Source organism: Catharus ustulatus, chromosome 8 (assembly GCF_009819885.2).
Source record: "Catharus ustulatus isolate bCatUst1 chromosome 8, bCatUst1.pri.v2, whole genome shotgun sequence".
NCBI lineage: Eukaryota > Metazoa > Chordata > Aves > Passeriformes > Turdidae > Catharus > Catharus ustulatus.
In genome coordinates this window covers 34,892,421-34,906,675 of record NC_046228.1, presented here as the reverse complement: position 1 = coordinate 34,906,675, position 14,255 = coordinate 34,892,421, and the positions used below count along the sequence as shown (strand labels likewise).

Below are 14,255 nucleotides of genomic sequence, written 5' to 3'. Positions count from 1 at the left end.
AGGGTCTGATACTGTAGATATTCTTTATAAGTGGTCTCACTGAAGCTGTTGCACAAAGTGGGTAGGAGGGCTCTGCTCTGGTAGTGGTGTAGCAGAGAAAAGGAAGAGAGCAAGGGTGTAAAGACTTTGAGTCTATAATGTACTAATTCTTCCTGGAAAGAGGCTATAGAGAGCTTTTCTGGTGGGAAGGTTGACTGATGTTTGAAGCACATGGCAAAGAGGATATGGAGAGGAAACTGAGAGCTAAGCTGTAACTTGGAGAATGTTTTTTGCTGTTGTGGCTACAAATATGGAAAAAAATTGCAACCAGCAGCTAGAGCAGACTTTTCAGCTGTAGTGTGAAATGCTACCTGCTGTGACGCTCACCTAGGTGACTGAGTGGTTTGATACCCAGGGAAGTTGGAAGTGAGGAGGATGCCTCCAGGAAAACCTAAATGTCATGCTCCAGGTCAGGTTCCTTTCTCCAGATTTGCAGAACCTCTTGTTCCTCTGAGTTTCTGTATAAACCAGCTTCTGTTGTAAAACTTGTCAACATCATTTTGCCAAGTCCTGTCCTGTTCCTCAATGCCATCTGTGAATGCTGCTCTCTTGAGGAACAAAACACCTTGTACACTCAGACTGTGTTAACAAAGGTCCCCAATCTCTTTCTGTGCATTAAAACCTACAGAAAATGTGCCTTAGCCGAGCAGCTGTGGGAGTGTATCCTGAGAAACTCCATGTCCACAATTATGCACTGTGCTGGTACCTGCTTTCTGCCCGTGGTGAGGTTGATGGGCAATATGCCTTAGCTTGCAGCTTGGCTCCTACTGCTGTTCTCTTTTGGGAGCCTGCTTGCACACCCTGCTCAGGCTGCAGCCTTGTGCAGCAACCTATAGCATGTATGCATTATTGCAGTAGTCAGACATATTATGTGGTCTGAAATAGAAGTTTGTTCTTAGTTGTATTACTGTATCTATCTTTAATGAAAAAAAAAATCCAAGGAGAAAATTTAGCTGTGTTCAGGAGGTGACCTATAGCATCCCACCTTTTATGTGTCTCTCTCTTCTAACATGTAGCATGGTTTCCTACATAGCACTCACCATAAGCAGCTGTTTCTCTACCCCTGTGCTCTGTCTCCCTGATCCCCATCCTATCCATGTCTTATCTCCTTATCCCTCTGTGTTGGTCCTGTCCTGTGCAAAGCCTTGATTCTACTGAATTTCTGCATGTCCTGGGGAACAGACAGTAAAGAGCAGGAATAAATGACAGAAGAGTAAATTGCTGCTGGTCAGCTGGTTGGTGCTTTCTTGCCTCTTGGTGAGGCAATGATACCTGACAGACCATGGACCAAACACTGTTTGACGAAGAACATTTGGGGTCTTTCCCAAACAGTTTTTCTGAAACAACACCTACATCATGGTTTTGGATCTCTGAGGAGCTGCCAGCTGTGTCTCAGCTTGGAGGGACATGTGAGGCTGGCTGTGTGGCTGCAGACACTGCAGCAGGACCAGGCTTACCCATGGCACTGCAGCTTGCAGGTGCTTCTCACCCACTCATCCTTTAGTGCTGATGAATGTTGTGACCCTGGAAGAGCTGTGTTTTGGGTCATCCCGGTTTTGGCACAAGCAGGGGGTACAAGTATTGCTTGATCTGTTGGGCACTGTATTCATATGGGACCTGGGCAGACCCTTACAGGGAGGGCTGCTTAGGGGATTTGGCATTAGTTGTTGTGTTACTCATCAAGACTTACTTGTAGAGCCTTTTTATCAGCAGTTAGACAGGGCATCATCTGTTATTTCTTGTTTATTAGAGTAATTGATCCTGGAGGTGTCCTTTAGTACAAGGTGTGTTGTTGCTACCTGTAAAGGTTTGAAATGAGGGACACAAATTGATGGCCTACTCACTGCTCATGTGGATGTAGAAGTATCCTTGGGGTAGCTTAAGCATTGCATTGTGATTGGGAGTTGGTGAATTCTGTGTTACCTCATGTGTTAAAGGAGGTTAATAGTAAGTCAGACTCTTCAGAATGTCAAATGATTGATTTTCTGTAACTGACTGTTTGTATGCACTGGAAGCATTAACTCACAGAGCGAATTCTTGTGTGTGTATGTATGAGATAGCATTTGGTTGAAGTTTAAGTAGTACAGCAATGGCCACAGCAGGCTTTGTGGTTCCTGTCCTAATAGCACAAACTGCTACAGAGCCGAAGCTTGAGCATGGTTTGTTAGTGGCTCGTGTCTCCTGGCAGAGTAGAGCTCTCTTTAATGAGAGACAGAGGAAATTACTGCTATTGATCTGCTTTATTCTTCAGCTTTTCATTGCATTTGTGTAAAAGCCTTGGGTACGGATCAGAGCAGACTTATGTGCTTGACTCCAGTCAGTGTTAACAGGGTTGTGAGATTCTTGTCTGTGGTTTTCTCTGGGATTTTTACATGCAGATTCAGGACTTGGAGATAGATTGCTCCTAGATTCATGGGAAGAATCAAATGAGCTCTGTCCCTGGTAGTATGTCTGTATTTCTCTTTGTAGTGGGAAATATTAACTTCACTTGCTAAACAGATGATGCAGTGGCCTTTTCTGTTTGTGAGGGAAAATAAAAGGTGTCTCTTAGGATCCACTGCAGTTCAGTAATAGGAGATAAAGCAACACAGTGCTCAAAAGACAGAGTTTTATTAAAACAATAACATCTGATTCTATGACAATATTTTTTCTTCATGTGGAAAAACAGAATATGAACTAACTCATGCCAGTGATATGATTCATCTGGGTTTTTTTTCTTTCTCATTGCATGTGGGCAGCTTTTAGTAATGTTAGTGGAAAATATGAATTATGAGGAATATTTTTTTAAGCAATTCCACCTATGTTGCTGGGGTCACTGGAGTTGTGTAGGGACACAGCACTGTACCTGTGCAGTCCTAGCAGACTGGGGAGTATCCTTAGTATTTTTGAGCATAGCAATGCTTTTTGAGCAGATAAAGTGTTTTATTGAGGAGCAGTCTAGTTCGGAGGAACTGTGATGACTCTTTTGTACTGAGTACTGTCAGTGAATTCTGTGTCAGATCTTCTCATCTCTAATTGTGGATGAAGCTTCTTCCTTCCCTCTGCCTCTTATTGCTCCCAAATTACCAGGTTTAAGTTACTAGTTTTCTTAATGTAGTGAACAATCTCTATAATGATCAATGGAGTACAGAATGTGGTGCTGTGCTAAAAATGTGCGATTGATGGGGAATCAGTTTTCATCTCTTTGATTTTTTTTTTTTGTCTTCAGCCTCCTAACTGTCTGATTAAATAATTTTTAATAAAAATTTTACATGGTTTGGAATATTTTGATTTGGTAGAGATATTAGAACTATTTTTGCCTAAGAAAAAAACCAACAATTCTACTTTCTGAAGTTAAGGTAATGGAAATTCAGCTGTTGTGCAGTTATACAGAATTGTGGGATTTTACTCTTTTGTGGTGGACCCTTACAATATTTTCTGGTACAGTTACAGATATCTGTGTGATGCATTTATGCATTTACTCCTGCTAGGAGTAGAATGGTGGAGCCTGCTGAGCTTTGGTGGATCATTTAGAAAGTTCTCAGTGACCACCTGGGTCTGGGAATCATTCCCTGAAAATCACCAGGATCCAGAGGAGCTCCAGCTCACTGACCGTTAGTCAGGATCTGTGTGTAGTGAGAAGACATTAGCTAAGAAATCTTTGTGTATAATATCTGGAGGCTTGACTTAGCTGCACAGGTGCTGGACATGTTTACATGACATTTCCATGAGAGGTTATGGTGCCTCTCAGAACATTTAGGATATGCTGTGGATTGCTGGGTTTGTGTTTTGTGGCAAGGTGACCGCTGAGCTCCAGATGGAGCTGCCTTGTTTTGCCTGGGGGTTTGTGGCAATTCCATCTCAGTGGTTATAATTAATCATTAATCTATTTTGCATTTACTTTCCTGAGCTTTGTCAGAGGTCCATGTCCTTTATTGGTATGAGCACAGAACCATCTCTGAGTTAACTGAATGGTTCATTCTGGGTGGGATTTTTCTGAGGTACTGGGCCCACGTAGGGTTAATTAGCCCCTCGTGGTGATGATCCCTGATTGGAAAAATACTCCTGGTTTTCTTTTAAATACAGCTTAAGGTTACAGGGGATTGAAGAACTCTTAAATGTTGCAATCAGATAAAAGAACAGCACTATCTACTGTGATTTAAAAATATTTTTTCAAAGGAAATTTAATATAGATCAAATTTGAATAGCGTAAGAAAAGTTTGAATCCTGCCTTAATTATTGTTGCTGCATAAGTTTCTGCCTTAATTAGTTTTATTTTTGGTTTGCATAACTCCTTACTTCATTTCCATAATACTATCTTAAGGCCCATATATATATTCTTTCCAGAACACAATATTCTGACTGTCTAGATTTTGACATTGCTTCAACCATATGAACTATATAAGATCAATGAAGATGAAGAACATATTTAAAAAAACACTAAAATGTAGCATTTACTAAAACAGAGTTTTGAATAGTTTACATGAGAGACTGTTGAAAAACCTGGAAATTTCCATCTAAATACAGAAGCTAAACTGTTTAAAGAGTAACTTGCAAGTGAGCTGATGTAAATTGGCTGTCTATTAATTTCTGCTTAGGGTGTGTAATTATTTAAGGACTTGAAGAAAGAATGGCTGGTTTTCAAGATCAGCTAGTGTCCAACCAAGTGGTGTGTTGGTTAAGCTAGTTCATTGGTCTAACCAAATGAATGTACAGTAATTTCATGACTATAAGGCGCACCCTTTTGACTAAAATTTTGGCCTGAACCTGGAAGTGCACCTTATAGTCTGGTGCGCCTTATATATGGACAAAGTTCGGAAATTTGCCAACCCGGAAGTGTGAGCCGCGAGCTGTGAAGGGAGCCAGCAGGGCCGGGGCTGCCAGGTGGAGGCGGGGCCATGGTGCCGCTCCTCCCAGGTACAGGCGGGCCCGGGGCCCATGGCTGCCGGGTACAGGCGGGGCCTCGGCCAGCAACTGCGCAGGGGGAGCTGGGGGCAGATCCTCACTGGGAAAAAAAAAAAAGTGCACCTTACCAGTCCGGTGCGCCTTATATATTGGCAAAAGTTCAGAAATTTACTGACACCTGGAAGTGCGCCTTATAATCCAGTGTGCCTTATGGTCGTGAAATTACTGTAATTATGCCAATTTGCTGCTGAACTTTGTGGTACAATCCTTTGGATTTCAGTCTTGTTTTTAGCATAAGTTTTTTACCTTTTTTTTAATCTGCTTATGCAAATTAATTCAAAATTGAATCCTTCCATATAATTCTAAATGTTAATATGCTTTATCTGACTATTAATTTCATTAGTCTCCTACCATCACATTTACCCAATTTCTTCCTCTGTCCCTCAACAGTGGGGGAAAATAGCTCTAAATATGGATAGGGTCTTTAGCCTTCAGATTATTTTGTAACTTCCTGTTTTGTTTCTTTTCCATTGTCTGTGCCTAATTAGGATATTCCTCATATCTTTCAAAGTAAGGATTAATTGCTGTAAATATGAAACTTCTTACTTTTGTTGTGCTTTGAACAGCTGTTACAACAAGGGTTTTTTATTATTGTTTTATAGGCAAATTTAGAAAACAAAGCAGTAAATGGCTGCAGACCAGAACTCATGGAATGCAGTATATGTGGTCATGGTGAAAAATACAGGGTGAAGACAAACCAAGCAGTAGCCATTGAAAATGTGCAGTCTAAGGAGAAAGAGAGAATGACTGGCTTAGAAGCAGAGAAGTGGGCACACAACGAGAAGCCATCCTTTGGTGTCCACGTCAACGGTGACATCCACGGAGCTGTGACGGGCACCGGACACTTGAAACATACTGATCACAGTGAAAGAGCAGCCTCTCCCAGTCCCTTCACTGAGCCAAAAAAATCCTTGGTGCATGCCATCAAAAATGGCATCAAAACCCTGCATTATTCACCACCAGAAGCAGTTCCTTCACTGAAAGATGTGTCTGCAGAGGAAAGGACAGATTTGACAAACAACTCCCATGTGCAATGGCCAAAGGGTAGCAATCTAAATAATGTAATAAGCACTCAGACGAGTGGCACTGGCTGTGTTCACCCAGAAAACCAAGGGAATGTTTTAATGAAAGAGGAAAACTGCACCTGCAGCATCTCTGAGTATTCTGATAAGTCAGTTTTGCAGACAGGTTCCAGCTTGGATGAGCAGGAAAGCTTGTGTTGTCCTCTGCTGCCTGAGGAGGAGCTGCAGGCAGGGAAGGATGGCTTCAGAGTACCAAATGTGGAGACACAGCCTGAGAATTCTGCACTCCAGCCTGCTTTCTTGTCCCTTATTAAAACTAGAAATTTAACTCTGGAGCAGGTTGTAGCTATTGAAGCTTTGACACAGTTGTCTGAAGTTCCTTTAGAGACAACTTCACCAGCTGAAACTGAAAGTACTGAATTTACAGGAGAGACAACTTACAACTCACTCCATGGTTTTCAGAGGGATATCTCATCATCCTTTACATCCTCTGCATTACAAGAAGTCAAAGACACTTACTTACAGAATGAGCAGCAGCTCTTGGCTCACTGCACTCACTCCCAGAAGCAGCTCCCTAATAAGGCAGTGTTATACAATGGCCAAAGTTCAGTGTCTGAATTGTGTGATAAACTTGCCAGTCCAGCTGGGGAGATGCAGCAATTGCAGTTCTCCTCAACAGATACCAAAACTTCATCTGACTTAACATCTAATGCAGCATTGTGTTCAGGATGTGATCCCAGCAAAAGTTGTGCTCGTGAGCCAGTCACCCTCTCAGGGTATTGCAATGCTTCATGTGATGTCCAGCAAATAAGGAACAACTTGGAAGCTCCTGGCCAGTTAGAGCAAAAGCCAGTGTGCAATGATTTGAAATTCGGAGGCAGTTCTTTGATTAAAGAAGGAGGAATTCACAGCCAGGACGAAGAGGATGTAGCTGCACAACTAACTCAACTAGCAGCACTGATTGAATCAAACCAGACAAATGCAGAGCACAAGAATGATATAGAGGCATCACTGCTTAATCTAATATCACACGAGAGGCAGCCAAAATATAACCAAGATGTGTTGCAGAAAAAAGAATCTGTATTATTTAGGCGTAATTATAATTCCTTACTGTTAAAGCAAAAGCAGGCAACAAATAAGAAAGGAAATGGTGTGCCATGGAAACGAAGACACAAAAAGAAGACTCAAGAAGCACGCTATCAACAAAATAATCAAAACCAGCTAGAGCTGTTGTCATGCCAGCATGGTGAATTGCAGGACATTTGGATATCATCAAAACTGCACAAGCTTGGTCAAACCATGCCACGGGACTCCAGGGCAGCTCAGTCTGAAAAGAAATCTCCCAGAACCAAAGTACAGAGAGTGCTCAGTCAAAATACTTTAGCATCACAAGAAAAAACCAGATTATTTCTCCCACAAGCACAGATAAAATTCCACAGGTGTTTACCTGAGGCACCACAGGAGAAAAAAAAAGACAGGTTGTTTGACTGTGAAGTGGTGAATGAGCAAATGAAAACTGCAGGCTCCAGTGACCCACTAGGCACTGATCCACTGAAAAATGAAATTACTGCACATAACCAACACAGCGACCTGTCCTCCCGTAATCCTCTGGCTGGTTCGCAGCTGAAAACAGCATCCTTGTTGAAAAGGCCAACTGAAAACCTACAGATGTTTACAGAAAAATGTAATTCTCAGGTACAGCAAACAGCAAATGTCAGTCAGGCACATCCTTTGCCGCCAACTTTTAACCAGTCTAACCTGAGAGCTAACGAAACGTGTAGTGAAAACAGAGCCTTTGTGCAGCAGCCCAAACAACAGGTAGACCCGAAGTCCCAGGTGCTGCCTGGTCCCTGTGCTGGGGCCCGGGTACCAGGTTCTGCTGAAGCTCTCAGGAATGTGGAGTGTGTGGGTGAGGTGACCGCTCTGACATCAACCAGTTTGGGTACTGACAACGCCCAGAGCACAGGCGACTCAGGGTGTTCCCCAGCAAAAAACACACTCAGCAGTTTCCTTGAATCACCTATGAAGTTTCTTGATACCCCTACAAAAAATTTAATAGACACACCTACCAAAAAAGGACAGTCTGAATTGCCAACTTGTGACTGTGTTGGTAAGTGCTTTTGCTAACTTTTGCCTGTACATTTCAAATGGAGGTGTGCTCATGTTACTTCCTTTAACGTGAGGAAGTGTATGTGACAACTGTTGCACAAGAATCAGTGTTTCACCGTTAGAAGACAGGAGGAGATTTTCTCCTCTTTGTAACTTTTGCTTGGTGTTCTTTGGGCCTGCAAAGCACAGAATTGAGAATTTCTTGTACTGTAGCTGGCAGGATTAAATGCTCCACTTCAATTTAAACCTGGAGGAAAGGGAGGTCAGAGCCTCACAACAAATCATCTGCAGGCAGATGGTTTCACCTTGGCTTTCATGTTCTGAACCAACAGAGTGCTTGTTAAGAGGCCTGGGTTATGTTTTCTGTTTTGTAGAATAGAAATTAACTCTCAGTAAATTTGTCTCAAATGAATTAATAATGTTCCTACCAAAAAGGATATTGGGAATTTTACTTAGTCAATACATGCCAGCTCCTCTTAGGAAAGTTTTAAAGAATGCAAAATATTGCTATAATTAAGGTTTTACTTTATAACATCAAAAAATGCTAGGAGAATCATCAGAGGAAATAAGCATAAAGTAATTTGAAAGTGTCTGAAGAAAAAAGCCTGTCATATTCTTTATTCATGATATTTCAGGGTCAAACTTCGTGTTCTAATTGAATTTGGAAGGCATTTCTGTAATGTAAGTTATGTAATGTAAGTTATAATAACTATATAAGTTTTGGATGTGCCAACATAGTTTCCTTTACCTGCTTACAGAGCAAATTATAGAAAAAGATGAAGGCCCCTATTACACACACCTCGGGACAGGACCAAGTGTTGCTGCTGTGAGAGAAATTATGGAGAACAGGTGAGGAAAATTCAGCTTTTAATGTTCATTGTACTTTTTACTGTCTGAAAAGGGAAGAGATAGAGCTCTGAGAAATAGAGTGCTGTGTTTAGCTTTGTTTTGCTGAACTTTTGTCAGAATTCATTTGTAAAGAGTTTTTTTGTTCAGATGTGCATGAGGTGAGCAGAGCACTTCAGGTCCAAACTCGTTTGTCTTTTCTGAGCCCTTATAACCTCAGGCTGAAGTGCAGTGTGTTCTGAGGTGCCCTTGAAGTCAATAGGAATGGCAGAGATCAGCAGCTGGCAAAATGAGGGTTTCTGGTGTCCTACCTGTGAAGAAGCTGTGGCAAACTGGAAAGAAAAAGGTGATACTAGTGTCTAATTGCACTAGGATTTATATGCAGATAAGATTTCCTTACCCAGATAACGTTTTGTTAGTGACAGTTTATCCGAAGAGACATGTCAAAAACCACTCTTGCAAGTGGGATTTAAATTAAATGGGGTTTTTTTTTGCTTTATAAATACTTTTTCTTATGTGCTCAGTAAAAATAAATTCATTAATCTTCTATTGAAAATGTTTCCTCTTTCAAAATGGTCTACAGTAATTTGTTTTACTCATGAACTTTTCTCAATGCAGGTATGGAGCAAAAGGAAGTGCTGTAAGAATAGAGGTAGTGGTTTATACAGGAAAGGAAGGAAAAAGCTCTCAGGGGTGTCCAATTGCCAAGTGGGTAAGTTTTTGTATTAAATCAGTAAAGTTGTTTTGTGTGGCTTCAAATGATGTGCAGTCCTTGACCTTGAATCAGATCTGATCTTTAATGAATATCTGATTTTTAATTGATTGGAAAGTCTGCCTGAATGATGAAGCTAAGGAAAACAATTTTTTGTTATCATTTTCGCTTAAATTTAAGGTGTGGTGCTGTATGTTACGTAGTGTGGTTTTGAGTGAGTGTGAAAGGGAGAGGCTTAACAGAGCCAGCAGAGAAATATCCTGACAGTGTCTGCAAGTTTGGAGTATGTTGTGAAACATGTCATTGGGAATTGTGAAAGAGAGAAAAGAAGAGATGGTTTCTTGGGGGAGTTGGAAAGCTATCTGGGAACGTTATTAAAAACCCTTCTCAATTGCATGACCACTTGAAGAAAAGAGAGTGATGGAGGATTTTCAGTCTCATATGCCAAGGAGTTCAGTACTATTTTTGAGGAAGTGAAGTCAGTATCTGAAAATGTAAATGTTATGATGATACTTTTCACCAAAGTCTTGTCTCACTTCATAAGAGCCAGGAAATGAGGTAACAGATACAAGCTCCAGGAGAGAGCTTGGAAAGAATTTGATTGTCCTTAATCTTTGCTTGAAACCACTGAGGGAGGTAAAAAGTAGACTGGAAGTCTTGTAAACTGAGTTTTGGAAAATAATAAAAGAACTTGGTTGTTAAAACAAACAAAAAATGTATTGCTGTATTTAAGAATTTCAGACTTGATTGAAAAAACTGTTAAGGGTAATTGTACAGTTGGTGGGTAGTATTTGTAACCACCTGCCAAAAATAAGGTTATTGCATATTGTATGTGAGTGAATTTGCATGTTAAACATTTACTGCTTGTGCTTGAACAGTCAAAATGTGGTTTTTATGGTCAATACATAAACTGTTTTTCAGAAGGGAATCACATATGTGCTTGTGCTTTAGATAATACTTAATAACAAATCCAGTATTCAAGAAAAAACATTCAAAACTAATTTCATAAACAACTGACCCAAAAAGAATGGAAATGGAATTTTTCTCAGTGTTTCAGCTAAGTAAAACAATTTTAACAGAGGACAGGAGCTCAAAATTTTACTGCAGAAACAGTTGCAAGCGGGTAAAAGGAAGAAGGTATTTCAAACTAACGGTGAACCTTGATTTTTCTGTTTCCAGTATCAGCATACTGTGTTTTGAGTAAGGCAGAAATGGCAGGACTTATGGTCTGGCATGGCTGGAGGTGTCCCACAGGAGTGTGCAGTGGGACTGTCAGAAAGCCCTGGGGTGCCTATGGAGAGGCTGCGTTAAGGACCTGCTCTCCACTTAGATTCTTACCTTTCTGTATGTAAAATGCAGTTTTAACGTTCTTCCAACTGAAGTTCTAGGGAGCAGTGACTTTCTTTGGTGTGACTTCATACCTAAAGAGGAAGAATGTTTTTCCAAGTCTGCTGTTGCTGTGTGCCTGTTCAGTGCAAAAGAGGGAAGGGAATCCCTGACATCTCATCCTGTGTAAAATCCACGTTTTGCATTGATGTTGTTAATGTGTTGCATTAATTTTTCATGGGCAGTGCTACTTTTAATCCTTTTATGGGGCATATTTGGGTTTTGACTATAACCAAAGAAACTGGGTGGTGAGATTTGTTTGAAAGTGTCTGGAAAAGGTTTGCTGTGCCCTTTGATACTTGCAGCCATGAGCTCTGTGGCTGCACAGGGACTTGCACTCACTCATTTCCAGTGTCCTTTGGACCAGACTCATTTCTGCTTTGCAGATGGACATGCTCTTGCCCTTAGGGTTCCTCAGGGACTTGCTACTGACAGCACTGGGATGGAGCTTTGCTGAAGCAAACAGGATAGAAGAACAGAACTTATCTGTTGATCACATTGAACTATTTTTTCCCAATTAATTCTCTCCCTATTTCCACTAGATTTTCTCTTTTTGGTCTGTTAGAAACATTTTTAAATTAAAGGAGGCTTTCTGAAATACCTGTGTCCATACATTCTTCCGTTAGTGACTGCATTCCATAATACTGGTGGTCTCCTAAGGTATTTTCTCTTAAGTGACTCCCAAGGTACACCAGCTGTGTTAAACATCTTCTGGGACAGACCCCTTTCTTAGATTTCAGGTTGCCATAAACTTACAGAATTATTTCTTTCACTCTTTCAACAATAAGCTTTTTTTTTTTTAAATTTATTATATTTTAGGGTGATACTTTGCCTCTCTGGATATAAACAAGAATGTAACTATTAGTTAAATATTTTCAGTAAATACTGCCCAGGGTTGGAAACTTTGTGCCTGTTCTATTTGTAGGTATCAGACTGACACCCACATAAAGTGGGGAGATGAACTTGTGATTTTCACAGTATGAGGCAGCAACAACATTGCTTGATCTCTGGGGTTTTTTTCTTATCCCCGTCAAATTGTGTTGTCTTACTCATTTGTCAAAACACAATTAAGAGTTTTGCCACAGATTCCCAGTGTGTGGATATCTGTGTAGGTGACAGGTATGCTGACAGAAAATAGCTTACCATTCTGGGACACTTGCTGGGATAAATGTACAGTAATTTCATGAATACAAACCGCAGCAATTTGACAAAAATTTTGGTGGAAACCCAGAAGTGCAGCTAATAGTCGGGGGCGGCTAATATGTGAATAATTTTCTGACATTTACAACCCCACACGGGCCAACCAGGGCGCAGAGCCAAGCACCTGCCAGTAAAAGCTGGCATTTCGGGATTGTTACAAAGTGTTACTCTGTTGCCCTGGCTCCCTGCAGGCAGCATGGGGGGCGGGGAGAGAGGCAGGAGAGCTCTCTTCTTCCCTCGGCTGGAGCCCGGGAGAGACAGGGGACCCCGCACCGCCTTTGCCGCGGCTCGAGGAGTGGGGGGGGGGGCCCGCGCCGCCATTGCTGCAGCTCGGGGAGGAGGGGAGGGGCTCTGCCCCCGCCCTCCGCCGCCGTGGCAGGAGCAGGGGGTGTTCCGTGCCCGGCCAGCGCCGCGGCGGGAGCGGGGCCGGGGCGAGCGAACCCAGAGGCGGCGGCCAGCCCTGAGCGGCACCACCGAGCTGGGCCACCTGGCCCCGTCAGCAGCTCCTAGCGGGCCGAACCTGCACAGCCTTAGTTGAGCCAGTAAACTCCGCCATGCCGTGGTTCTGTTAGTATTTGGCAACTTTGTTGCATGCGGGTCCTCACTGCGAACTACAGAGCTGCTTATACTCAGGTGCGGCTTATTTATGGACAAAGAACGAAATATTTGCCAACACCCAGAGATGCGGCTTATACTCAGTGCGGCTTGTATTCGTGAATTTACTGTATTCTTTTCTGCTTGGGTTTCTTTTGCTTTGTCCAAGTCACCATACTGTTTTGTAGTATGTTAAAGAGAAGAAAGCTGTGAAATATGAAATGCCTGGCTTGTCACTGTCAGAAGCTCGTTGGTGTAATGAAAGGTTTCACTTTACTGTGCATCCCTAGAACCAGGCAGTGGTGATGGGACTCACTGGTCCCACTGTTTGCTTTGAGCTTCAGCTGCTAACAGATGTTTTGTGGTTTGGTTTTCTCCTGCTCTGGGTGGTGGTAAATTACAATTACCTCAATTTGTGTGAAAGGGTTGATGAATTTGTCAGTGGTTCATGAGTAGCTCACTGTAGGCATCATCCTGCAGCACTGAAGCCAAAGGCACATCAGTGCTGACCTCAGAGTGGGCTGAGATTTTGGTCTTGCTGGTTTTGGTTTAAATCCATTTCCTGTGGGTTCCTTTTCCTGGTTTCAGTGGATGTTGACTTGGATCACCTAAAATATCATTGCTATCTTTCACCTCCATATGGAGTTGCAGTACAATTTTTAAGGCTCCAGCTCTGGGAAACAAAGAAGATGAGGGAATAGAAATGACAGAACCTCCAGGTCAGGCCCAAGGTTCTTCTTGCCAATGTTGTGTCTCTGTGGCTGATCAATAGCACAAAGGTGGAAGAGCAGGGCAGTTGCCTCCCAGAAGACTCACTTGGTTTGCAGTAATTCACAGCTTTGTGCTTCCCTGAGCTGGAGTGTTTTTGTGTTCACTTGCCTTTCATAAATGTCATCTTCTCCCTTTCCTTCCTGTTCCCTTATGCTGGAAGTTAAAATGTTGGCAGTAATGATCTCAGCCCGGTGCTCCATTCCCAGTAATTCCTTGCAGTTGTTCTTGTTTTTTCACTGTTGCAGAGCAGTGATTTAGCATTTCCACAGTGCTTTCAATCATCATGCCAGATTCTCATTCCTGCATGGTAATGCCCAACTCAGAGTCCGTCTCCATCCAAAACCAGACCCACAGAAACACTGAGCCATGATTTGAGAAGTTTGAGCTCTCCCTGTGGATCAGCTTTCCTGGGTGACCCCTGCCTTGCCTACACAGACACCAGGCTGAGGAGACCATGGCATCAGCTGATTTCTTCAGGGACTTTTTACAGAGCAGGCTCCTCTTGGGAATCTTCGGGCCCTCTGGTAATAATGTATTAAAAATCAAGACATGCACATCACATTTAATACTGCAGTTGTTTCATCTTTCAGTGTCTTTTGTGGGTATCGTCTGAACTTGGCAAAGCCCTGCTT

General features: G+C 42.2%; 1 protein-coding gene across 3 annotated transcripts in view; it reads left to right on the top strand.

The window, feature by feature from the left end:
* Positions 1 to 14,255, top strand: part of TET1 (tet methylcytosine dioxygenase 1) — a 75,500-nt gene that overhangs the window by 26,506 nt on the left and 34,739 nt on the right. For all 3 annotated transcript variants that reach the window (XM_033065572.2, XM_033065573.2, XM_033065571.2), the window contains 3 exons: positions 5,586 to 8,115; positions 8,873 to 8,963; positions 9,579 to 9,672. In XM_033065572.2, coding sequence (XP_032921463.1) covers positions 5,586 to 8,115; positions 8,873 to 8,963; positions 9,579 to 9,672 — 2,715 coding nt within the window. The remainder of the gene's footprint in view (positions 1 to 5,585; positions 8,116 to 8,872; positions 8,964 to 9,578; positions 9,673 to 14,255) is intronic.